This window comes from Harpia harpyja, chromosome 4, assembly GCF_026419915.1.
Source record: "Harpia harpyja isolate bHarHar1 chromosome 4, bHarHar1 primary haplotype, whole genome shotgun sequence".
NCBI classification, from domain to species: Eukaryota; Metazoa; Chordata; class Aves; order Accipitriformes; family Accipitridae; genus Harpia; species Harpia harpyja.
Genome location: NC_068943.1, coordinates 83,732,315 through 83,759,691, shown reverse-complemented (window position 1 = coordinate 83,759,691; position 27,377 = coordinate 83,732,315). Strand labels below are relative to the sequence as shown.

The 27,377-nt window shown below is 40.7% G+C and overlaps 1 protein-coding gene across 1 annotated transcript; it reads right to left on the bottom strand.

The window, feature by feature from the left end:
• Positions 1 to 816: 816 nt before the first annotated feature.
• ZNF652 (zinc finger protein 652) lies at positions 817 to 27,235 on the bottom strand. Its single transcript, XM_052785272.1, has 6 exons — positions 26,908 to 27,235; positions 9,664 to 10,808; positions 6,094 to 6,241; positions 5,673 to 5,788; positions 4,228 to 4,372; positions 817 to 3,767 (listed from the first exon to the last, which is right to left on the bottom strand). Exons 2-6 carry the CDS (start codon positions 10,567 to 10,569, stop codon positions 3,256 to 3,258), a joined length of 1,827 nt encoding a protein of 608 aa, XP_052641232.1. The 5' UTR covers positions 10,570 to 10,808; positions 26,908 to 27,235; the 3' UTR covers positions 817 to 3,255.
• Positions 27,236 to 27,377: the final 142 nt, after the last annotated feature.

Genomic DNA, 27,377 nt, shown 5'->3' with positions numbered 1-27,377 from the left:
CTTTAGTAAGGAGAAGGCACTGTCTGGTAGACTAGCAGTTTAAACTTCTCCAGAAAAGATACCGTCCTTTAAACTGCTTAGAACAGTCTTAGAATGCTGACCTCCCAACTGTGTGTTAATTCTGTTGTATTTCCCCCCTTAAAAATGCAATGTTAAAAATTCAGTAAAACTTTGCCTTAGGCCATAGGATGGTTTGGGGGCTTTTTTGGGGGGGGTGGGGGTGGAAGGGGGAGGAGAATTTCATCCCACTTTCCAGAAACATTCAAACCAAACCCAAAGTTGGTATAATTTGTCTTTGCTCTTCCTGAAGGAAGCATTTTAGCAACACAAACCAACTCCTTAACTTACTAAATACAGTAAAGCCGATACAAAAAATTACGCTTAGTTTGTCAACATAAGCAGAAGGTAGTAAAACACACTTGAATACATTCCTTAGTGTTGCTCAAACTCTGTAGAAGGTGTGCATAGCAATGCAAATTTATGCAGAAGTGAGAAGCCACAGCAAATCTCAACCTTGCATTTCCTGCCTTTTGTAACACTCATTTTCCTTTTCTTGCTGAAATATATGTACTTTATAAGACATCACACTGCAACACTTTTAGACCAGTATGTCGGCTTTCGATATGTTTGTCCCAGATAATGAGGAGAATCTGTTGACATCATGTCACATTATGACAGACTGTTAAGTGGGTTAGATAGTTTAATCTTCTTCCACAGAAAGGAAGTTCATAAGTCTCAGAAGGAAAAAATACAAGGCGTATCACTGCTATTAACTAAATAATAGAAAAAAACTGTCCCAGATTTTAGAATTCTGAATAGCAGCCTAATACTGTAAATTTATTGAGAAGAAAATCATTTTGCAAAACTGGAATACAACTGATTTACCAAGAATTTTTTAGCATTTAAAAATCATTTAATAACAGGCCTGACCATAAAATAGTGGCACAACAGAAATGTAGGTTGCAAATGTGACGTGGAATGCATAGAACCTCCGGGGCGGACCAGCCACAGTAAATACAACAGTCATAATCATGAGTGTAAATTCACTTTCATAACTGGCTTTTTCTTCTAGAAGGTAAGAGGGTGTATATAAATATTATAGAGAAAACATTTTTAAAAACCCATTGGTTTATTTTTCAGAAATGCTGGAAGGGGTTTCAGCTCAGTCAAAAATGAGTAGGTTTGTTGGGCCAAAATTGCCCTTTCTGGTTCCTCTACTTGTTATGAAAAAACCAACATCAATGGTTAGGTGGTAGAAAATGGTGAAAAACATAAACTAAGGAGCTAATTCTCAACAGAGGACATGGTGTTTCAAAACACAGTGCTTAACAGCATTAACCTTGAGGAAGAACGCTAGGAAGAATTTCCACCATTTCTGCTATCTTGAAAAAAAATCAATCCCATTAGCCACAAAACCCCAGTTCATTACCAAGCAGAATAGAAGTTTGACATCTGCCTATGAGGATCTCTGGATGTATAGTTTGGTGGGATTTAATTTAAAAAGCAGCACAGAAGAGCAGGAATTTTAAGGAAAAGAGGACTTACAGTACATTGCCTTGGGCCTCTGTCTTCATTGAAGGTGGCAACAAGTTCCTAGATTGCATAATGCTGCTATATTTAGTTTTAGATGAAGAGAAATACAAACCTGAAAAAATAACAGCTACTCACTGGTTAAAACAGATACATTTGGCATTCCAGCCCACCATCCCTGCACTAAACTTGTCATTTCCCCCTCCTTGCCTCCCAGGATTATGAAACAGTGACATGCCTACAATTCAAAGTTTCCTATTCTACAACTGTAAAACTTAGATTTGCCAAAAGTCTGACTACAACCCCTAGAAATAATCCCATAATTTTATGCACATTACATTTACGGGATAGAGCTTCACATGGTACATACAGTGCTATCAGTATTTTCTTAACAATGCAACTGAAACACCATTGTCTCATTCAAACTTCTCTTCTCAGTCTTACAATCAGCCAGTCAGAAACACCACATTTATGATCTCACTTAATTCCCCTCTCCTAACAACTCCAGGAATTCCAAAAAGCAATCTGAAGAGCAGCATTTGATACGATCCCCAACTTAAAATCATACCATGAAAAGCCACTGAAACCGGCTCTCCTACATAAAGAGAAAAGATGCTTGGCTGACTTGAGATACTTGGATTTCCTCTCTGCTGTCTGATTCTCATTCTGTTGTGACTCTCTATTCCCAAACTAGTGGGTCCCTACGTGTAAGGGGCTCCCCCTTTCTAACCCATCTCATACCTCATTCCAACTGAACTAAAGAAAACCTGTGGAGCAGGAATACGGTATCCCAATGTCCTTGTCCAAAAAGCTTAAGAGAAACTGTGAAAAGGGAAACGTAAGGGTAAAAAAAAAAAAAAAAAAAAAAATCCCTACTAAAATAAATTACATAAAGTTCTGAAATCAACATCACTTTTGAGGCAACCTTTCCAGAGACCTCTTGGGTTCCTTTCTTCTCTGAAGCACCTTTTAAGTTGTATGGTTGTAAGAATAATTTTCACTATAGAAGCTATATGCATCTTTTAAGAATCACATTTCGATGATTATAAAAATTTATCTATTATACAACATAGGTCCAGCTACACTGAAAAAATTACACCGCTTATTGAAATACATTTCATTTTAGAAACAGACTACTAAATAGGTCTATACAAAAAACTCTAAAATAATTTCTGTAGTAAAATAAAGAGTGTGTTAGGAGAGCTACACAAACAAATTTTTTTGTCTTTCTTTATAATGCTCAAATATACTGTGATACGTGGCTGGCTCACTCCATAGCCGGCACCAAAAGCGGAAAAGAATCCATTACGATACACAGTGATACAATTAATGCTCTGTATTAATCTCACAGCCTTTCCGATTAGTACAAAGAAAACCAGGCCTATCTCCTCTTTGAGCAGAAGTCCAGGATATAAAAGCAAGCATACCTCATCAGCTGATATGAAATTATAAAATTCCACAAGTCTCAGTATCTGAAATTTATAAAAGTCACCAGTAAAATGCAAGCAAATTGGGTTTAAGTCCTGTTGGTTCCCACGTTCAAATGAGCACTGCTGATCCAAAACAGGATTTCCTTGTTTGTTAACTGATTCAAGGGAAAAATTAGGACCATCTGCTGGGGTTAAGAGAAAGACAAAGATCCTCACCAACTAACCCTCTGTACTTCCATGAGGGCATGTTTCCATGTGCATAAAACGGGAAAATAGCTGGCCGGAAGCAAAGATGTTAGTGGTGCTGTGCTGAACTGTTTTTTTCTGCCAGGTGCCGCAGAAAGTTGTCCTCACTCTGGCCTCTGTGATTTAAAGGCTCACTCTTAAAAAGAGCTGGAGGAGGGGGTAAATGAGGAACCGGGGGGACCGGGAGATGATGTGGATGGTGAGGATGAGGATGTAAGTGAAGGTGTGAATATGGGTGGGGAATGGGGCGTGGAGGAAGTGTGCTCACTGGGTTCAGGTTGATAGGTGGAGTTGGGGTGGTGGGTGTGTTCACTATAGCAGGGACTGTGGTGGCAGAAGTCGTGGACAGTGGGATCTGGACAGCAGCTGACACATTGACGGGGCTGGTAACACGGAAGCACTTCTCCTTGTGCGCCTTGAGCATGTTGGAGAAGCGAAATCGCTGGCCACACACGTCACATGGGTAGGGCTTCTCCCCTGTGTGAGTTCTGCGATGTCTCTTCATGTTTGGGCGGCTGGTGAAGCTCTTCCCACAAATTTCACAGATAAAGGGCTTCTCTCCTGCCAAACACAGATACAGCCATCAGTTAGGCACAGAATATCTGCTAATACTTACTTCAGCATACTTATGCACACAAACTGCATCCTACAAAAGCTACTGTGACTGCTACCTTCAGCAAATAAAGAGACAGCTGTTTCACAGAAGTCCTCAGTCTTTATGAAATCCTCTCTCACCTTTGGATTTTGATGCATGAGACAATCTTTGATAAGGCTTTGGCAAGGGGTTCCTTCTGACCAAAATAACAAGGAAGTAAGCCTAACCACTCATTTTCCCCCACAGCGAATCACGGGACTACAGACAGTTAGATTTAATAGTAAGGTAATGTATTAACCTTTCCTGTCTAATTTTCTAGGTTGGATAACAGTTTTGATCCCAAATTCCAAGAAAGGGAATACAGCTGGAAGTATAGGAAAGCTTTTGTCCTGGAGGTACTTGTGCTTTTCTTTGATAAGTTCTTACCAGTGTGTGTTTTCATGTGCTCATCGAAGTACTGTTTCATGTTGAAGTCTTTGCCACACCACTGGCACATGAACTGTTTGTGCCCAATGTGGATGCTCATGTGGGAACGCAGTTGGTACTTGTACTGAAACCTCTCATCACAGTTCTGCAACAGAAAAAGAGCAACCCATGATATTCAGGCACCATGCATTAAGAAGCAAGGCAGTCATGGGACAGCACTCAAATGTACTACGTGAAGGAGTAAATAGTACCTGAACTAGTACACACAGAGACCCTCACACAAACACAGAATTTAAATTATTTAGCGAGAGTAGAATTTGGTCTGTACTAAAAGGTCTGCTGACACAAGAGCTTTGGCAGAGAGCGTGGAACAGTCACAACCTTTAGTTGACACAGCTGTTGGCAAAAGCCCGGCAGAGACACGGTTATGCCAACAGAAAAGTGCTTCTGTTGGCTTAAGGTATCATTTGGAGGTTTTGCAGCTTTGCCAGCGATCTCTGCTGGACTACAGCATGTCTCCACTAGAGGACTCTGCTCACACAGCAAAACCAACAGCAGCTCTACGGCAGGCTCGTTTTTCAGCAAGCCAGCCTGTTTTCCAGCTATTATTTATTGGTATGAGGTAATTTCTTTCCCTACGACAAGACTACTCTGGCTGCACTACCGCCATTACTACTACTTACTACCATGTGTCTGGCTGGAATTGTGCCCCAGTTCATGGACAGGGTGAGCCACCAGACCTGCCCTGGAAACAGGAAGGGCTCTGCACCCCCTCTGCCTCCATCATGTGATACCCACAAGCATCCCCATCAGATGACTGAGACATTATCTGCCCCAGACATATGACTGGGTAAGTCTGTCCATTACGGTCTCCTTCCCGAGGGCAGGCATAAAATTACAATCACAAATGCACATGAACGCATCTGTGAGATACTCTCCCCCATCCCAACACACACATAACTTGGTTTAAGAAATGCAAATTCAGAGCACTGTCTTAGATCTCAAGGAGGTAATAGTTTGCAGCGAGGACAATAGTTTTTCCCACAAGTGAAAATCAAGCAGTAATTTGTTTATTTTCACTGTCGCCACTTCTATCTGTTTCAAGTTACTGGGCAGGACAGGGAGGATTAATGTAATTTGCATTGGGCTTTGCTATGAACACTGAGGGAAAACTAGGATTCAAATCCTGCTGTAGTGTGTACTCATTGAGAAAAACACGACAGCCACCAGTAAAAGCAAACCAAATACATCTCAGTTTGAACTGCTGCTAGATGCACTCCTGCTGTGCTCTCCACATGGAGAAGAATTTTCCCCAAATTTTTATGAAACTGCACCTCATTTACAAGTCAGTCAATTCACTTTCCACCTACATTCCCTGCTGACAGTGTTACTAATTTTATACCTTATACTACCGTATCTAAACATATTAACAGTGGCTGCCTCACCTCACATCTGAAAGGCTTCTCTCCAGAATGCTGTAGGGAATGTACTTTGAGAGACATACTGCGTTTGAATGATTTTCCACAGGTTTCACATGTAAATGGCATGTCCTTTGTGTGTGCTGCAACACAACAGTACATTAGAGATAGTCATTCAAATGCAAACAGTTCTTTAACCAATTTTTATCTCCAATTCCAAGCAGGAAAATGATTACTACTGAACAGCTTGTAAGTATATACACATATGTACACACATACATATTTTGCTCGCTGCCCGGTACTACAGACTTGAACTTTTTGCTAAGGATAAAACTCAGACAACTGAATTTGCTGTATTATTTTTCTCCTCAAAACAGCAATTACGAGTTAAGAACCACAGACACATGTTATGAGGCAGAACCAACAGAAGCACCGATCAATAACTCACCAACCATATGTTTCCGCACATGGGCCATGGTGTAGAACTTTTTTTCGCAAATCTCACAGGAGAATTTCTTTTCTGCATATCCATGGATAATCTTGATATGTTCATGGAGGGACCAGAGCTTCTTGAATGATTTATTACAGGAAACACACTGAATGAATGGGATAAATAGAAGGAAGTTTAAATTAGAAAGATTCAGTGATTCAAGTTTGTGGAGTTAAGCCACGTTATCTTCCTCTTGCATGACAAAAAGAAGCCCAAAACAAACCAATATGCTGTATATTGTCTCAGACTGTACTTCAGCTTACATTTACTGTTTCACATTTGAAACAATTACACTAAGAAAAGCCAGATCAAGCAGGATTAGAGAGGATGTTAACACGCTGCACTTTGGTGCCACCCGAAGAGCACCACAGCCACTGCACTAACTTATTTCCAAAACACAACAGCATATATGGCTGGATGCAGCCCTTGAGGAGCGAGCACAGAGAAGATAACTTCACAGGCACTGATGCTGCTGGTGTGGGAAGAATCCAAACCCCTGGCGTGGGAAGAAGCCAACAGAGGTGGAGGAGGCCAACACCAACAAGTTGCCTTAAACCCATCTGCGCATCCAGCCCTGGCTTTCACAGGAGTGCCGTGACCCCTCAAACTCCAGGTCTAACTGAGCCCGTGAACTAGTCAAAGCTCTCTCCTTTTAGCTCTATACAGAAGACAGCTTCCATCTTGCAGCTCTTGACCATGTGGCGAATCTGGTACACAGCTCATACAGCAAAGCAAGTTGTCAGCTCCGTCTTTCATGTTCTGACTCTTCATTTATACGTATCAGTAGCACTGTAGGTCTACAATGACAATATGCAAACAATGTTTTAATCTGTTCCCACAACTACTGTGAAATGTCCAGAAAGTCAGCGATGAGCAGGATCCTGAGGCTTTCACGCATCTCTTTTTTTCCCCAATAGTTAGTTCTTGCTAAAGACTTGATAAAAAAAATCCGTGTACAATTTTGAAAATTCCAGAATAACCTTAGTTGTAAAACTTGATAGCAGACACATATGTGAGGATACCAAGCCATTTTCATCTTTGAAGTGAAGAGGAAGGAATTGTGGCTTGTTATTTTTTGTTAGCTGTTGGGGTGTTCAGGGTTTTTGGTACATTTCCATTTTTCTGCCTATCAATTACCCTCCTTCCCTCAAAGTAAGAAGGGCTGTATGCTGTTCACTGCTGAACTAGCAAATACTATGTCTTCTGCCAGCTTGAGCTGTTTCTTCTCTGCACAGACAAGTTATGTTGCTTTCACAGTGCTTGAATCTCTGCAGGCTTGGAAACTCTGGTACACCGCTCACCATGCCGACTCCAAGGAGAGCCTCTGCCTCCAAAAGTACCTACTTGGAGGCATGTGAAGAACAAACTGTAGCCCTCGGGGGGGACAAAAAGAGTAAAGCAATGCTAAGAAATGATCAAAAATCCTTTGTTTTAAGGTTAAGCAAGCCCTTGAAGCGGTCAGTCTACAATTTAATTGACGATCAGCAGCAAGTAATTTAGAACACTAATATTGAGAGCTACTACACAGAGAGTCTAAGGTGACAACAGAAATTCTGTGAAGGTGCTAATTTTGAAAGGATGAAAAACAGAAATTACGTGGAAAACCAGATACATTTCATCACGTAGATGAAAAATATAGAGGAGCCAGCCGTGTTTATCAGTTCAATTACCGCTTACATAATGAAACAATTTTTTTTCCTAGACAAAGCTCCATATCCCCCTTGACATATTAAACCCTACATTAATGTAAAACTTTCATATCCCCTTACTCCTTTTGCCAAGTGTAATAAAAACAAATTAGGAGGCAGCTGCGAAACACATTCCAAATGTCAGGACAGACAAAAATAATTGTTGAATATATGCTTATACTGAGAACTTGAAGATGACTAGCGGTGCTTCTAGCACTAGAAATATTTGGGGAAGTTTCTGGACCTGATTCTTCTAGTACTGGATATAAACCACAATTTCTACAATTTCTTCTTTTCCTATCACTTTTGGACAGAGGAATGTAACCCCTCAGAAGCATGTGTGTGCATGGATTACAGGATACTTCTCCATTCTATACCACATATTCAAACTATTAATGAATTCCTGTTTCAAGTCAAAAGATTTTATGCTGTGAATGAGCCACCTGGATGACAGGGCATTCCTTAAAGTTACACTTAAATGTTCTTTGCTACATTAAACTTTTGAAGTATTTATTTCAAAAACTGCAAGGACATACTGAAATGTTTATGTATTTTACTAACTATGCTCAAAACTCATTATCTTATATTCCTTCCTTCAGTCTTCCTCCTATGAGCTGAAACATAAGGAAAAATAACAGCGTTATACAGAGCTGCATTTGAATCTTACAGCAAAGAGAAATTGCAATAAATATTTCAACTGTGTCCCACGCAGTGGGGATTGAATACCAATTCAGTTTAGCATTTAAGCAAACAAACAAACTCTTAAATCTTTCTGGTAAAACTCATTGGACAGACAAAAAACTTGTTGCCCTACAAACTCTCAACATTTCAGCTGCACAAAAATTGAACTCAAGCTGCTTCATACAGGCAGCGGGATTATTTCAGAAGTAGGTGGCAACACTGTGCCTAGTTTAACAAGGCAAAAAAAAGCACGTTCTAATCGCCAGATAAAACAACAGTGCCCCCAGTTACATGAGAACATAGATGCCTATGAGCAAAGTACAAACCGCAGATGAATCAGAAACTCTGAAACTCTTTCCACAACTTAAACTTTAAAATGGTTCTATTACAACACAGCCTTCCATTGTTGTATAAAATTAAAAGCTGCAAATCTTCTGGTGAGAAAGACCAGAGATCTTTAGATTATCAGTGAGATTTACTGAACTTTTTACACTGGGAAAAGGGCAGGCTCATGAACAGATTTAGTCCCTGAATTCGTACGCTTCCATAGGCATACATGAACACTACTGTATATTGCCTGTATATAATTATAGGATTTTAAAAAAAGCTACATTTTAACACAAGTTCAAATCCTGACTTCACTAGTTTCTCTCTCACCTGCTTGCCTCTCCGGTATTTTAAAAATTTCTGATTCCCATACTAGCAAAGTGCCATAATTCCATTCTCCCTTGAAACCTTACCTGGACATACTCTGTGACTGAGTTTCAGGACACTGAAACACTTTGAACTTTAAAGCTAGCGAGAGCTGCAGGTGCTCAGCACCTGAAGAAGGAGGGTTTATCCTGTCAAAGTACTTCACTGCAAATGCACTTGTTTTCGGGCCAGTTACTCTTGAGTCTGACATTTGTTAAAGTAGCTTTGTGTTTTCCCCAACTCGTAGATAAATACTAGAGTAACTCTGCTAAAGCAGATGTCAGTTGTACACTTTGTTCCCTGCAATTTACTTCTTTTGGAAGACACCAAAGTGTTGGTATGTAGAGACAAGGTCTCGGTCAGAACCTGGTCTGTGCAAAAGATTTCCCCCTCTGAAGTGTCCACTAGCTGTATCCAGGGCACGACAGAAGGTATGGAAATCTGGCAAGCAGGTGAGCAAACCTACCTGGATATTTTTTTCACAGTCTGTTTGCTGGTGAAGGGACAGCTCACTTTCTAGAACAAATTTCTTCCCACATTTGTCGCAGATCTGCATGCGCCTGTGAGTGACGTTCATGTGCTTCTCCAGGTACCAGCGTGTGTTAAACACCCTGGGGCACTTCTCACAGGTTAAAGTCTCCTTCTCTTCACACTTTGATTTCTGCACAGGTGCCTTGGGCTCCTTTGCAGCTTTCTTCTTACGCTTGGGGGGCTCCACACTCTTTCTACGACCCCTTGTAGTTCTGGGTGATGGGGAAGTTGTGGCTGCTGCAGCAGATGCAGCTCTCCTTGTTCTCCTTTGTGCAACACTAACTTTTTCCACTCTTTTCTCTTTTTTCTTCTGCCTCTCATTTTCCTCATAATCATTACTGTCTTCAGTGGCCTCTTCCCCACTGTCACCCTCCTCTTCCTCACTGCTGGTCTTAAGAACAGCAGTCTCTTTGGACTGGGAGGGGACACCCTTCTCCCCTTTTGATACATTTAATGTTTGGTTGTTAAGGTTTACCTCTACTATAATCTGCTCCCTTTTGTAAGTCACTTCATCTTCCTCCTCTTCTTCCTCCTCAGAGTCGTCAGAGTTTTCTCTATCTTCTTTCACAGCCCGGACCTCTCCTACCGATCTGTTCTCCCTGAAATATGGCTGCTCCTCTCTTTCATGGAGATGTGGTTTACTCATTTTGCTGTCCACCAACACAGAGTAAGGACTTCCTGACTCTCTCTTGTATACTTTGGTGGACAGATCAAGTTCCTGGCTGGCACCATGATAAAACGTGGGTGGCACTTGACCACGGCGACTGTCCTCTTGCGCCATCCCTGCATGCGCGGCACAGTTTTCAACCAACTGTTGGCAAGAATTGGCTGTTTGACTCATTTGGGGGGCCCTAATTCATTGAGCACCTTTAATCCCAGAAAACCAAGTAAGCAGCTTTGAATCAGGATGGATTCTCAAGACCGATGCCTGTTCCATCTACACAGAATGAACAAAATAGGATTCTCTGCCGGTGTTTAGCACTGATGTGTAGGTCACAGAATTCTGGTATTATGGCAAGAGCAGAGCAGTAGTAATTATTCTTCTGGAGAAAGTTGCCAATGAACCGTTGAACATTTTATCTATAAAAGACAACAGAGAAAACAAAATAAATTAAAAAAAAATCACTAAAATCATCAGCAAATTCTTTTGTTTTGAGTTTGTACAACTGGGGTAAAGCACAGGGTATATTATCTGAGCTGCATCTGCTGGGGGTGGACTGTCCTACAGCACTGTCTCAAGCAAAACTGGCAGTTAAGTACCAATACATGCACCTTTTGTGGGGATCAGAACTGCTACTAGACTCATCAAGGCAATGAATGTTCTCCACCTGCCTCAACGCTGGGCCAAGATGCTGACCTGCGTTTCTCCTGGACTCTCGGGAGCACTGATGGCCCCGAAACTCTGCTCTACTCCTATATGCCTCTCCATCAAACGAGGTGCATACCTCCCCAGAAATACCTCTTCTCCTTCTGTATCTCCCCAAAGGAGCCCATCCTTACCCAGAAAGAGGACATATTATACTGAACAACATTCCATTAATGTAGATATGCATGAAGAATTTCAATGGAGACATTTTCAACTTGCAGCACTAAATCAGATTAAGAACACCACGTCCCCTGCTTGTTTCCACCTCAGAGATCCCTCATACAGCCTCTTGATTTAAGGCACTTATTCTTTTGTCTCATTCTCCCTTCCCCCAACTACTTATTCCTTAATGCAGTAGCCAAACAATATTACATTTGCCCATCTAAATTTCACTTGAAGTTATTCAAGTTGGAATTTGACCGGGACACTGTTACTTCCTCTTGCAAAAAAAGGCCACGTGATCCCTAATGAATACAAGTAATCAGTCTCTCGCATCTATTTTTCACCAGGACAATTAGATTTTGGTAGCACTGTATTGCAACATCAAGCCAAGATTTTTGGCTGTGCAGATCAGATCAGAAATACATTGGAACTCCTGACCAAACAGCATACACAGAGCTAAACCTGTGACTAGAGGGTGCAGAAGAAGAGAATTAAGGACAGAGCCTAAGAGACATCCCATGACTAGAGGACAGACAAGGGCCCTAACAGAAAATGGATGGATCGAGCAGCTAAATATGAAGAAAACCGGATCCCCACTATCAGAATCTGAACATATCCTTGAGGCTATAAGCTTGGGCTAAGTCCAGCAGACAGGTATAAAACACTTGGATTTCGCAGAATCATATGGCCATTTTTATTAGTAGTATTCCTGAAGCAACAATAAAAACCAACCAACCTAAAGCAGTATTAGACGTGGATTTTTATGATAAATTTCCTTCCACATCATACTGAGTTAAAATACCCTCCACACTACAAATGTGGTAACTTGCATCCAAACATGTTTTCATATGATTTGTAGATTACAGTTTCTATTTTACTCTTCCACCAGAAATTTCCCCCTTTGAAGTGAATTTAATTGAACAGGAGATGAACCTACCAATGGTCTCAGTGGTTTGAATAATAAAGAAGACTCAACTGTGCCCCACAATCTTTGTGAAGTGACATGCTGGGGAAAGTGACAGACCAATAACCAGTTGTCCGATTACCAGCTTAAAAGCAGATTCTTAAACAGTACTCCAGTATTTCCAAATGCACTCAAAAAGCACCCTGAAGACGCCTGACAGAGTGACCTGCAGACAGACTCACAGCACCGCAGCACCAGGCTCTATTCCTGCTGCTGAATACTTGCTCCATGCTCAGCAGGGTCTCAGGTTCCAGCTTCCCAGCTCCAGAGGTGAGGCAGGAAGACGAGCACCAAGACCCAGCTGGAACAGGAAATACGTGGAGACGGGTTGTTAACATTGGCTTGTGATCACAAGTAATATTCAGATGGAAAAGCTAGTAAATAATAAAATAAACTGGTTGTGATTGCAAGCCAAAATTAACAAGTCTATACCGAGGAAGGCCCTGAGAAAGCAGTGGGCACGATGAAATCCAGTTTAGCTTTTCCTTTAACAAAATGTAATAAATTATTCAGAAACTCAGAAAAATCACTGTGTCACGTAGAAAATGATACCCGATTATTTCCTCAGCCTATTAAGCATCTCTCGCAAGTTGCACAAGTAAATCAGGAAGGCTACCAGAATGCTGCTGCTAGATCGCCAGAAAAAGCAAAAAACTTGTCATGAAAGGGAAGCTTTACTTCCACCCCCCATTTACTGAATGTCAAAATATTCTCTTTACATATCCTGCCACCATTTCACCTCTGCTCATTTAAGGAATATTTAATAAACCACTTTGTATGAACAGAGTACCACTTCAAATAAAAACAACAAAGGGGCTTATTCCGAGTTATCAAAGCTATTTGGTTTTAAAACCACTTCACTCTGCAGAATCAGTAACCTACTTTCACTTTGAATACACCGCCTGCTACCCTCAAGGGACCTGCAACTTTCGAACAACATTATTTAACAGTCAAACAGCTGGTAAAGCAAAGCCCTCTTTATACATTTAATACCATCAACATACTTACTAGACTACTGACAGTTCTGAGAGACAGTAGTTTAAATACTGCCCAAAATATTATAATGGAAGATTTTTTCCCCTTAAGTTTCTAATCCCAAATGTAAGAAAGCAGCATTTGGGTGTTTTTATTTTTGCTGGCCCCCCCCGCCCTTTTTTTAAAGGTGAATCCACTTTTTTCAAAGCTGCTGAACAGCTTGGGCTCACAGAATGAATTTCAGCCATAATACAAAAAGGGAGAAATACAGGTTCTGATTAAAATGCAAAAAGGATACACAGTTTCAAAGCAATTTTTGAAGAAGCCCATCTAGACATAAAACTGAGGAATAACTGTATTACAAGCATAGAGTGACTCTCTGAGGTGCATGCAACACTTGCAATCAAAGATCATACAAGAAAGGTTTGCAAGCCTATGAATGTTAAAGGCTCAAACCCAGGAAAAAGTACAAAAAACTTGAAGACAAATGCGTAGGTGGAGGAAGCATGTGTATGTGGGAGCAACACTTCATACAATGCTTTCGCTACTGGTAAAGAAAAACCGCATTTCTTCACATTATCTGTACTAAAAATAGAACAATTTATAGCAGAGAGCACAGGCACAATTACCTGCCCCAACTTTGGCTCAACAGATGCCTTGAAATCAGCACAGACCAAGCGCAATATACTCAGAGGTTAATGACTTTAAATTACATGTCCTTAGTTTGCCCTCAGAGAGGGACCAGCTTGACAGCCTGGCTATCTCATATTTTCGTCTAACCTGTGCCAAGGACATACGATTTGACTTCTGGCAAGCATCCGCCAGAAGCAGACACTGATGTAAAGAAACACAGCTTCTTCCAGCTTTTGTAGTAAGTGAAGTGGTTGCACAGTCATCTCTGCGTATCAAGGCTCCCTGTGAGCTACTGACCCCTGCATGGCCTACAGCTGTTTGCCTGCGATCACAAACAGGCTGCCAGCTCCACAGATGTACACTTAACTGCTCATTCTTTCTGCCTGCATGTTTCTGGTGGCTCCCATAACAGGGCAGAAGAGGCACTTCGGGGCACTCCACAACCAGCGATGACCCTGCCACTCCTGGTCAATGTGACAGTGGCCTAATTTTTTTTATTTTTTACCAGTTTAATCACTGCCCATAGAAAAGTTATCAATATTAGCTCTGAAAATTGACAGACGCTGGTCTTATTCACTTTGCTGTAGGTTGGCAAGTCTAGAAGCATTGCAGGCACAAGGGTGATTTGTCTACTGACACAAAGACGGCACTGTATTGATTTATTACTTAGTTAACATCTGGAAGTTCCCCCCACTCTTCCCAGATAGCCATAAGGACCAGAAAATTCCTTTAAAAAAAAATACCCGTGCCTCAATTCACAAATCAGTGGCATTTGCTTGTGTAAGTTTTACACACACCATAAGGAAAAAGAAGAGGAAGGGTAAGAGCTTGGGGCTTTCCCGCAGCTCACCTACTTCTTGCATGAAAAGTGAATACTATGAAAGAAGAGATTGCGATAGTCAGTGTCGCACATTAAAAATGCATTAATTTATTAGCCATCCATTATTTTCTTGCTTTGTTATAACACAGCCTTTCAAGACAGGCACAGAATATAAGATTTTGTTTCTGTTTACTAGCCACTTGTACTAGATTTCACTTCCAACTTGGTACAATAAGAAGTGTTCTCAACCTTAATATAGCTCACAAGACACCAAGACAAAATATTTCTCCAGAAGTATACGGCACCTAACACGTGGGGGAACCTGCGCCACAGCTAACTGCGGCACTGAAATACCACACACCCTAACAAGCATCACAAATTATTTGCACACTTCCTTTACAACACAAGACCTGTAACATCACACAAGACAACCCCCAAAACTTCTTTTTCTTCCCCTCTTCAGTTTAGAAGCAGACAGATCTCAGTTTAACAGCAGTTTTTAGATGGATACAACCAAGAGGCATTGCAGGGAATGAACAGGTTTCCACTCTACCATTTAGAAGTTTGATCATCTTGAAATTTGATGTTTTCTTTTCCATAAAACAAGACTTCTTTCAGACTACAGTTAGAAAAAGTTAAGAAAAAAATAACTGTGTTATAATTAAAGGCAATGCCATTTTACATATACATTAACAATCTGAAGTTTTTAAGGATCCTGGATGCCTTTCTGTTGGAAGCTACAATCCAGCAGCTCCATTAAGTCCTGGGGCAACCAGATTTGCACTCAATTTACAAGTGGTGAAACAACCATGTGCATAAATAAATAATTTACATTATTTAAGATAATGGGCCAATTTCAAACTAGTCAAGTAGTTGTTGAAGAAACTATACTCAGAACAGGAGTAAGAGAGTGGTTGCAGGTTGGGGGGATTAATTAAACACGGCTCCAACATTATGCCAAACCTGGGGCACATTACAGTCTGGCTACCACCCAAATTTCTAACCAAAACTGGAGCACCAGCTTCCCCGCTTCCTTTCTACTCATCAGGTAGAAATTTCTAGTACAGCTAAAACCTATGTGAATTCAGAATGCTAGCGTAGCTCAACCCTTTCAAAAGGGCAGTATCATTTTAAGTTAAACACTTTCACACTTACTAGTCACATTATTTGGATACAGAAGAAGTATTACAACTATGACAAATTGGCATGGGTTTATTTTGGAAGGCTGATAAGAGAATGCATCATTCTGGTAAGTATAAATATAGAGGTAAATAAGAGTGTGATTTTTCTCACCTTGCTTCTGTTAATATTAATCAGTGTTACCCATTAATCAATTTCAAGTCATCAATTTCATCAGCAGACAGGACAGAAATACAAGAAAATGCATCAGAAAAATATAATTTTCATTACACAGATACAACTTAGCTTTAAGTATACTGCCCAACACAAAGTTCTGCTGTATTTTTCCTAAAAATAACAAAACATTAATGCTTTCTCAGTACAGCTCTGCTCTAGGAAATCCTTAGTTAATGTGAATTCTGAAAAGCATATTAGCAAGAAATAACTAGAGATTGCAATGTGAAAATACAAAATGTTTGACTAAAATGGTCCAGTCACCTACAGTTCAATACATTAGCAATATTTCAGAGGACATGAAAAAAAAGGTTTCAATATACTTGCGCAGTTTGAAGAACAGGTGCATGAAACAGAATAGTGCACAGGCACAGCAATTCCCAGTTAGTGGGAAAACACATCTGGTACAAGTTACATCATGTCAGCGGATAGTAATCAGGACTATAACACAAGAGGGAATTATTTATATCATCATACAATCACTCCTTTCTTGTGCATCTCAGCTGCTTTATATGCAAAAAACCTGAAAATGTTCTTAAGTGGTAAGTTTTATGTCAAGACAGAGCCACAGTCAGCACATCCTCACAGTTTTTGCATTTCTATGGGTAAGTACTCAAGCCTGCCTTTACCCATGTAAATGCAAAATAAAAAGACTGACTGCTACTAACGACCTAGTCTGTTATCTGCTAGACCTCAAGGGACAGCTTGTAACACCCATCTAAGAGATGGTATCTGTAATAGGTTCACGCTTAGTAGAGCTACAAAGGAAACGAGGGAAGAGTAATCCTATCTACTGTATCAGAAGGACAATTTTGTGCAGCTGACACAGACTTTAGGAATCTGGTGTAACATGGCAAGAGGATATTCGGAAACAGCATTCACAATTCCTGGGACTGTTCTGTGAAAAACAGAAAAATCATAACCCTCTTCACTGCAAGCTCAAAATTCACTTGAAACAGATTTTCCCATCAATGTATATAAAAGATCAGACATAAAATGGTGTGTGGCACTTTGGCTTGTATTTTGGTGAAATTAAAGTTATGCCACATATTTGGGCATCTCTGTCTCAAATGGATTAGTCTTGGTACAACTAAGCAAACCGACATGCACATCAAAAACCCAACAACGCTGGCAGTAACTGAAAGTATTGCAGCGAGTCTTGGCACGGAAACAAAAGACTGGAGAGTGAATAAATACTGTCTAATTCTTGAAGTAAAGGTCTGGGCAGAAGTATGTTCGACGGGGTGGTATATGAAAGCCTGAAGATGCAGTACAGCATCTAGACTGTCCCATCGTCCAGTTACTTTTTTCGGCCACTCCTAAAATAATCTATGATAGGTATCTCGCTAACTCAGCAGGCAACATATTTTCACTGTATGGAGCTGGCTATTTGCCTGTAAGTATTTAACAGTCTAATGGAAAATGAAGCAGACCATATTTCCAATTCCAGAAAAATGCCTTATATAATATCCTGCAGCTAAAACATAACAACTACGATAAAAAACCTTCAGGCTTTTTCCATTTCTTAAGATGAATTATTTGGCTCTATCTAGAAGTTTGGTTTGAGGGACAAAAGCTTACAAACCAGTGATTTCCAGAACCGTGAATCTGGAATTTTTTCAAGCATTATCTCCACTGAAAATAGTTTAAAAGGTTGCCATTTCAGAATTCAGCAGCATTATAATCCCTCAGCTTTTGCAATAAACTGAAAGATTTCTATTGGCTATGAACTAGTTTTAGCTATGACAGCCATAAACCTCAACATTTTTCTTTTACTAGGCAAAACCATCTTGAAAGAAGTTCTAGTACACCACGATATACAGTCAAATTAAAAGTCTAAGCTCTTCCTACTACCTTAAATATATAAAAATTAAACACATGTGACTGAATTAGGAACTTCCTTGTATTCAAATCTGTTGTGCCTCACCCGTATCTTTCAATACAAAAAATAGAAAGCAAGATTAAACCACAACCAGGTAGCTGCCACTTAACAGTAGTCATTCACATGTATACACCTTTCACATTTATTACTTTTCTGTAATTGCTTGGTAACTTGAAGACAATATATGAAGCAAAAAAAGCCTTATATGACCACATTAACAGATCATCTGTCCCTTCAAATTTGTATACTCATCAAAATACGTGCCAGAAGTTCAAAACTACCCACTGCTATGATACTGAAGGGCAATTGTTTCACCCATTAGCCTACTCTTTGTTCCAAATCACTTTTTATTGCCTAGTTTTGGTCTTTGTTCAGTGGCAAGATTTCTTTTTGCTTTAAAAACACTTGCTTTCATCATTATCTGCTCACATATCTTGAAGACTAGTAAAAACTGCACTAAGATTTTAAACCGGCCATTTATATTCATAGACGGCAGTGATGACACTTATTAAATACCACTAACTTATTCTAAGATTGCAAGTGATTGCACTAACAATATAGGCTACACACAAAGCCATATGAAAACAAAAAGGAAATCTATCATCAAGATCTGTACTTTTGTTTCCCAAAGTTAGCATTTTCCCTCTCAGAGAGGAGGAGTGGAGAAAGAGGCAGTAGATGTTTATCAGTGTCTTTAAATACGTAGATGTGATCAGTTGAGAGCTCAAAAAAATGTAAATGGTCTGTCCACAAAGTAAAGCTGACAGGTATAACTTCCACCTGGACATTTATTCTGGAGGAAAGGTGTTTTTCCTCGGTTTAATCTGACAGTACCAACTTGGCAAGAAACAATAAACTTTTATATCCAGAATAGACTTACCTCCTCTCCTAGCAAGCCCCAAAGGAGACCTTTGCAAATATGTAGAATGGAGGTAACAATCAAGTTTTGTATTTTTTAAAGAAGGGGTCAGTTTAAAAAAACTCACAGAGAGGTTCACTTACTTATTTGCTTACAGCTTTTTGTTGACCAGCCTGTACTACACATCACAGCACGTAATGTGCTCCTGTATCATTTATCTTTTACAGTGTAATAATGGAACGTTTAAAAAAATCTCATCTGAGCCGAGAGCATGATGTTACACACATACTTTACAGAGTCCCTCAGTCACAGTTTAATATATTTTTTTAAAAAACATTTTGATTCATTTCCAGTCTACCAGTTTAACTTAAAAAAAAAAAAAACAACGTGCTAAATATTTTGGAACTTCGCTGAGAGTGGTATGTAGTAAAAAAAAGATTTAAATAGCAAAATCTTCTTTGGCTTCACAAAGTGTGAATTTGATCTCTCGAAAATAAAGTTTGTTCTTCTCACATCATTGGAATGTGCTTACGGATAGGTTTAAAATCCTCTCCATTTTTCATTTAGAGCTCTTTACACACTAGATAATTTTGACTTTGAAACCAGCAACAAGTTTGTAAAAACCTCCATAGCAACAAAAAAGCTTGCAGCAGCTGCACAACTGCCCTCTGCACAGCAGCAGATGCACTAGCTAGGAGCATGACTCACCACTCTGGTCCTGGTAAATGCTGTGCTGATGGAGAATTAACACAAGGAGCTTTCCCTTCTTTTCCTTACCTGGGCTTCTCTTAGCATCTCCTTTCAAACTGCCCACAAAACCACACCTGCATGTGCCTGTAGAGTTTCAGTTTTATAACTTCTAGCAGCGTTTTAATTACTGAATCGCCAAACGCTACTCGGATCAAGCCTGGCTAACCTTGTGGTTAATACAAAGATGATATGTACGTTCATGCAAGCACAAATCACCAGGAGAAGTTTAAGTAATCTACTGTTGACAAAAGTCTAAATGTGCCAATACCAAAACTATACTATTGTAAGTGTTTCTTCTTGCACAATGTCACAACGCTCCTGTAAACCCTGAATAACCATTCGGTATGGTTATCTTCCACTGCCAATTACTGTCTCGTTTTGAGCTACTGAATCTTCTGAAACATTACACACAGTTTGTTTTAAATGCATACATAATGTAAACTTTCGGAAAAACAGACCTTCTTGCTTTTGTAATATTTACCAAATTTAACAAAGCACATTTAACAACACACAGATTTATCAACTTCCAAGAAATGCTAACCAAGTAACAATACTTCAACAGAACTCCTATTTGCACATATTCTACCTTTGCAAGTACATTCAGCCCTCTCCCTGAAGTTACCAGGGCTAGACAGGGAGATATAAAGCTGTTCAGCAAGTCTACGCGTGACCAAAACAGACACTGTACCACAGCAGCAGTTCATTTCAACCTTCACGTGTTTTACAGTTGCAATTCTCAAGCATACCCACTCTTCCCACTGATACAGTGGATTTTCTTCCCAGTTTTCCCTCTAATTCATTATGCAGCTATGGGCAATGCAGCTAAATACAAAGCTATCTCCGCTTTGTATTTAAATTTCCTTCTGGGCAAAGTGAGGACAATTATCAGTGAAGGCCAGCATTACTTGTTCATTTCAATCTGATCTAAGTCTGTGTGGCTGCCAAAGGAGGCAGTACACTCTTTCCCTATTTATATGCCAACACCAGCATTCTTATGGTTGCAAGGCCAGATGCCTTGGGAAATCAGTCTGCCTGGAAAATAACCATTCCTTGGGATAATTTTTCAGCTGGATCAGTTCTCTGAACCAGCTAACTGTGCAAGTTCATGAATACTACCATCCAAGATTTTGCTTCCTGAAATAATCAATTTGTTCTACAGGTGCAATCTGGCTTTCACCTTCCACAAAATACCAAGGTAAGAGAACCAGCAGCACAGTAACAAATTTGTGGAAAAAAAACCTGAGGATGATGCTTAAGAATTGAGGCTGAAAAAATAATGTATTTTCAAGAACCTGTAGCAAACAGGAATTTTTCTGAAATTACTTCAGCCTTTGCATAACTCATGCTTTCATTTAAAAATAAGTTTCTAATGATTATGAAAACATTCTTAGATATGAGTTCTCTCTCCTTACTGACGTGTTGTAATCTAAACTCACAGATTTAAGAACAGTAGGATCAGAGTTATAGGCTTCAAGTCAAATCCACATCTTGGCAAAGCTCTGAACGAAGTATCACAGAAACCACCTCAGGACGTACTCAGTCGTGCACGAGTTCCAAATCTCAGCAATGAGATGCTGTCTTTACAGCAGCCAGCAAGTTTCAAGATGAGAGGGAAAACACTTGAAAAAAAAAAAACCCAAACTTTTATTTTCCCTCTTGGCAAAAAGGCACAATGGTTACTTAACTTCCTAAGCAAGACAGGGAATAGCATCTCAGTAAGAATCTCAGTAAGATTGGGGTTATTTGTGCAAAGGGAGAGTGAGAAAGGAAAGTGTCCGCTGAAAGCAAGGATAATTAACTTCATCTTATTGTCTGAATTTAAAGTGCTAGGAGTGTGGGATAATAGAAGTTGGTTGTGCACAGGAGAGATTATTTTAAATTATTTTATAGCAGCATAAGTGGGCTAGGTAATTTATCAAAGATAAGTAGAAGATGGGATCCTCCATCAAGAAATCTGCAGCTTAGAGGAAAGGCCATGAAAATCTAAAAGAGGGGAAAGAAAACAGACTACTTTAGGAAACAAGTTTAAAAAAGGCAGTAGAAAACACTGTAATAAAGAAAGAGTAAGGTGAGGGAACACCAAACAGCAAAACAGAAGTATTGAAATGAATTTAGAAGGGTACAAGTGGAAGAAGAAAAGAGCAACCAGGTATGTGTTAAAACAAAACTGCCTGGCAAAAAGTTGCAATTACATTCAGGACATAATTTTTCTCAGACCTTTAAACTGCAGTCAGTATGGCATTTCACTCTGACTAATAGATTTTGTCCTGCAGCTAGTAAGTGTGAAATGAATGATTCAAGACATGCACATTACAATAAACCAAACTAGATTCTCAGCAGCCATTTTTACTATTACATGACACGGGCATGTTTCTGTCTCTGCTCAAGGCTTCTGAAGTCACATCTATATACCACAACTTGTATTGTCCTAACGTCAAACACCTATCCCAACATAAGCCCCTCATAAAGTGACATGCAGTTAAAACACAGGAAATCTAAGCACAGTGCATGTCACTTAACAGGGAACTTGGAGAATTTACTACAGTGAGAAAGCATATAAAATATACTAAGGAATGGCAATGCATCTGACCCCATCATTTATGTAAGAAACACCTCAAATTTTCTAGGCTGAAAAAGAAAAAAAAGGGAAAGTTACTGGAATTAAGGACAGAGCTCCCATCATTGTATGAAACAGTATAGTTTGTTAGAAAAGACAGAACCAGAAAGCCTACAGAAGTATGAGCAGGAAGGAGAGTTTCTTCTTTAAAACATATGTAGCAAAAAATATCCAAAAATGTTACAGTGACACAGGTAGTTGACAGTACCTGCTACACATTACGCTATTGGACACTAAAAGCAATCAGGCTTTTTGTTAGAAATAGTCTGCCTTCTACCATTAAAATTCACAGTTGTCACCGTATGTAATTTGTCTTCAGACAGCACTATTAAGACACATTCCATAACTCCCTTTTCATCACATAAGCACTAAAAAGGCTTAAATAAGCATGACCTGCAAACAACTGTGGAGTTCAGAACAGATTTTTACTGTCTTCCAAGAGACTAGTGAGCCATAGGAAAAGCAAAGTTCTAGTAAGCTTTCTGCACCTGCAAGATTCAGCTATGCTCCAACTCAAATATTTGCAACTTTTTGTGTACAACATTCCCATAAAAGAAGGTATGTGGATCAATGGATGCTTGTCTGTAAATTTGCAACTATAAAACTTTCCGCTTGTAAAAAACAAGAAAAGCTCTACTACCTTATCCTACCAGGCCATCTGCCTTCCCAGTGTTACCGTGAATATTCCTCCAAAATTCCAGCTGAAAAACTTTCTGTTCACTTGTATTTAGTACCTGGGACAGAATGAAATTGGCTTAACAGGTTTTGCCTCAAATGTTAATATGGATCCTAATTCCACTAACCTATCTTCAAGCAGGCCCGCTTGCCTTTCACATTACACTCCTAAAATCACTTTTCCACTGAAAGAATCAAGTTTCAAAACTTCAAAATACACAAACAGCACAGCAATACAGCATAAAGTGCTGGTAGTTGCTCAGCATAGCTAAATGTTTCTCTTGAGTGAAAACTACTAGTCTGAAACCTCCTCAGGGAAGGGTGTCTGAAAGTGTCAAGGCAACTAATGCAAGCTGCTTGTGTTAATGAGTTTAAGCTGCTGGCACCAGAGCTACCGCCAGAGTTTCACTGCCTATGCAATTGTTTTTCAGGAGGGAGCAGCAACCTAAAAATCACCAATTTAAGATTACTTGGAAAATTAAGCATTTGTGAAGGTAATTTGGAAATTAGATACTAGAAGTTTAGGTTATAATGAATGTTTCAACTGAACTAGGAAAGTCTGTCTGATATGCTTTTACTAGTTATGAGAGCTACATGAATTCTACTTCAGAGTTATAAGCAAACCCCACCCACTTTCCAAAATACTGAAAATGAAGATCCTGCAAAGACTCAGGATGGTATATAATTTTACTCACGCTTACTCACTTACAAGGGTGTTTAAACAGAGTTTGCAACTTCAAGGACAAATCATATTTTTATTAAAATGTTCTTAAAGGCATAAAATTTGTCACCTCTACACAAAACATCCTTTCATGTTAAGAGATTAGTTATTTAGATTTTTGATACAATAAAGGAGTTATTGCAAAGTTTTAAAAATACGTAAGTCTCGTATTTACGGTGGAAAGAGGTGGAAGTTAGGCATTTAGATCCGCGGAAAGAACAGGTTAAGAACTACACATCCTTATTGGAAAACACTGAAATAATTCAGCCATGCTTCCTCAGCTTGAGGAAGCTCAAGACATTATAGGGTGATGTCAACTGTGGACAGTATCTGCTCACTGACTGCATTAATATTTAAAGTGTATAACTTCATGATAATAAAATGACTTCCACATAAACCCCCACATTTTTTCCAACTATTGTGGGAGAAAACCCCCAAACTTTGGTATCATAAGATTCTGAAAAGACAAATAGCACGTATTTAGCAAAATGTAAACTAATATTGTTTTAAAAAACAAAATTATGTTCTTTAAAATTTACTTCATCTTCCATTTAAAATAAAAGCCAAGATCTGGATTTTGTAAGGAGAGAGCTGTTTCACAGCAGAATACAGCAAGAGATCAGCTGTTCTGTGCTGTAGGAATTTAACCAAGGGAATGGTTATATTTTAATACAATAATAATCCACACAGGTTGGTAGAGAACATATCAATCTTCTCAATTGGTTGGTACTTCCATCCAATTATGTCTCTCTTTTTTGTGGGGTTAGAAAGAAATTTATTCTTTGATAAGGCATATTATAGTGTGCCACAGAGAAATAGGTCACTGATGACATGTAGTTTTGTAATCACCTTAAATATACCTATGCCTATCTCAAATATGCTATTGGTACACCACTCTTCCATTAGGCACCGATACGACACATGATATCAAGACTGGAAGATGGTATCTTGCTTACTGGAAATATCTATTTAATGCAGTTGTATGAACTCAAAGAGGACTCTTCCCAAGTCTTTCTTACATGGACATCTCATGCTCTATGTGGTATGACACCAGAAAAAGTATGTTTGACCTATAAGCAATTTCTTGTACATATAAAGACTTTCCATCTTTAGATAAAATTGCACCTCTCCATCTGAAATTTCCACATTCTATGATTCTGGCAAAAAGAAAACAAACAGAACATCCCAGTATCTTGCACTTGCAACAGAACCTGACAAACTGCTTTTATAATTTAGCCCCTATATATACCTAACCTTTCATACAAAACTGCTGAAGAATTTACTCTCCAGAAAACATCAGTTAAAGGCTTCCTGTATCAGTATTAGATGAGAAGAAATAATAATATAATCAATTAAGTCCTTTAAAAAAAGTTCACAATAGTCTATAATGCCAAAGCCTCTTTTGATCATGTAAATATCTGAATGGGGTTTTTTTTACAAGTATTACAAATGCTGAGCCACAAAACACGTATTGATCTTCCCAAATCTCAATTACTGCAACTAAATCTAAAGTAGCTATAAATACTAGTCACTAAATACTAGATAAAATTATAAATAAATTCTTAAGTCTCTGACATCCTAGTAAATGCAATTGCTTAGAAAAATAAAAAGCCTTCATGATTTTGCACTTTTCTTTCAAACACATACTGTCTGAAAAAGCTTGCAAAATTTCTATCCCTCAGCTACACATTTACACTGTGAGTTTACTCTATATCTCAACTTTATTATCAACATCTAAATTTAAGTGTGGGCTGCCTGGGGCAGGGATGGGGCTCTTCATTCATTCAGCACAACAACCATATGGCAAGTGCTTGATTAATCTCTAAGAAGCAGAAAAAAATGCATCTTACATGCAGGTAGAAAGACAGATAAAGGGGTTTCAGATAGGTACCAATGAGAACACTAGACCCATATAAAGGATGTAAATGATCTCTTACCATGAAATACTAGATCCTTTCAAAATTACATTTTGCAACTCCACAGCCCATGTAACACCACCAGTGTCCACAGTCCTGCGTCTATAAAATGCGTTTTGTTAATACACACCAGATACCTCAAGAGAAAGAGCGCCCAACTTCCACATGTGAACAATCAAGCTGCAGTCAATCAGCACGGTGGCAAATCAAGGTGCACCAGACCATCCTTCACAAATCAATGCTCACACATTACATCTCCTTTATTCAGTGCGCACACACATACCCCACCATCATTCTCTTGATTCACCGCGCATACACCACTGTCAACAAAGCATGTGCCAGTTGCCATTCCCAGAACAATACAGCTCAGGTCATCCCCTGAAAAGATAAAAATGCACATTCCTCACATCCTTTATGTCTACAGTACTTCCCTCGCTTTGACTTAAATCACTTCTACCGCACAAGATGCCAAAACTCAGTTGTGATTAAAGACACTTACATAATACTATCAAGACCAAAGAGATACGCTGTCTTGAAGCATATCTTTTCATTCTAACAATACCTGTACCAAGACATCCACAGGACCGAAAGTTGCACAGAAGGCACTTAAAAATCAGAACAAAACCCAAAACCCTAAGGCGCACATACCACAACATCTGTCCTGAGAGCAAAGAGAAGGGAAAGATACCTAAGCAAAAGACTGAGGAAAAGAGAATACATCTGATTTTACAGCTGATCTTCCCTTTCACACGCCTAGACCCAGAACCCGCAACTGTAAAAGGTAACATTTCATTTCCTCACCTACCCAATGACAGCTCCAGTCCCAGAAGCGAGTGCATTTAAGAACCGCGTTCCCTCCTAACAATCGCGGACCGTGCACCGTCGTGGCGGCACAATTAGCAAGTGACAAGGAGAAAGGAGAGGGCTGCCAGTGACCCCCACACCTCCATGCCACCACTCCGCGGGAGGGGGCTGGAAAGCAAAGCCAGAAAGCGAAGAGAGGTGTGGAAAGGCAGTCCAACACAGCCAAATGCAGCAAGATTTTTTTTTTTTTTTTCTTTCCCCCACTTGCTCCCCTGCAACTCACCTTCCCTCCCCTCCCCCCAGGCAGGTGGCACAGCCCCCCCCTCCCCGCGGGGTGCAGCAGCCAGGGCTGATCCCCCCCGGCCCTCCGGCAGCATTCCTCCCCCACCCGCTCCCCTCCTCCGGCGAGGGGCTCTCCCCTGGCTGCACCCCCTTCGCCCGGGGTGTGCGTGGGGGGGGGTGCCCTGCCCGCACCCTGCTCCTCCGGGGGGCTGCGGGCCGGGCACAGCATTCCCCCCCACACACACACACCCCGCTCCCTTCCAGGCCGGGAGGCGGCTCTACCCCGCTCCCTCCGTCACCCACCCCCGGGCTGGGCCTAGCGTTGCTCGGCGGCTGCCGCCAGGCCCGAAGAGAAGGGGGAAGGGGAGATCCCCCAGCCGAACGGGCGGCCCACACTCACCCAGGCCGATCCCTTCAGGGCCACCCCCACCGCCTTCCATGCCGGGCGGCGAGGGGAGGGGGGCACAGGCGAGGCGGCGGAGGGCGGGTGGAGGAGGCGAGGCGGGAGGGCGGAGGGCAGGGCGGCCGGGGCCCTCCCTCTCTCCCTCCGCTCGGCCCCCTCAGCCGCCGCCGCGGCGCTCGAGTAGCCGCTGGCTCGGGCTCAGGCCCAGGCCCCGGCCGTCGCCGGCGGACGCGGCTCCCGCTCCCCTCAGCTTCAGCCGCCGCCGCCGCCGCAGCGCTACGTGGCCGCCGCAGCCAGTCTCGCGACTCCGCTCGCGCGCACGCGCGCGGCGCGCGCGCGCGTGTCTCTGTGTGTCTGTGTGTGTGTGTGCCGGTGCGGGCGCGCGCGCGCCGAGGAGGTGGTTGCCGCGGGGGGGGGGGGTAGTGCGCGGGGGAGCGCGCGTGGGGCGAGGAGGACGGGGGGGGGGG

What these genes read in the sequence shown, in the direction of transcription:
- ZNF652 (XM_052785272.1), bottom strand. Translation starts at nt 10,569, where the DNA reads ATGAGTCAAACAGCCAATTCTTGCCAACAGTTGGTTGAAAACTGTGCC. An exon ending in ACTGTGAAAAAAATATCCAG is followed by an intron (nt 6,242 to 9,663) that starts GTAGGTTTGCTC and finishes CCATTCATTCAG; the next exon opens with TGTGTTTCCTGTAATAAATC. An exon ending in GCACATGAAAACACACACTG is followed by an intron (nt 3,768 to 4,227) that starts GTAAGAACTTAT and finishes TGTGTTTGGCAG; the next exon opens with GAGAGAAGCCCTTTATCTGT.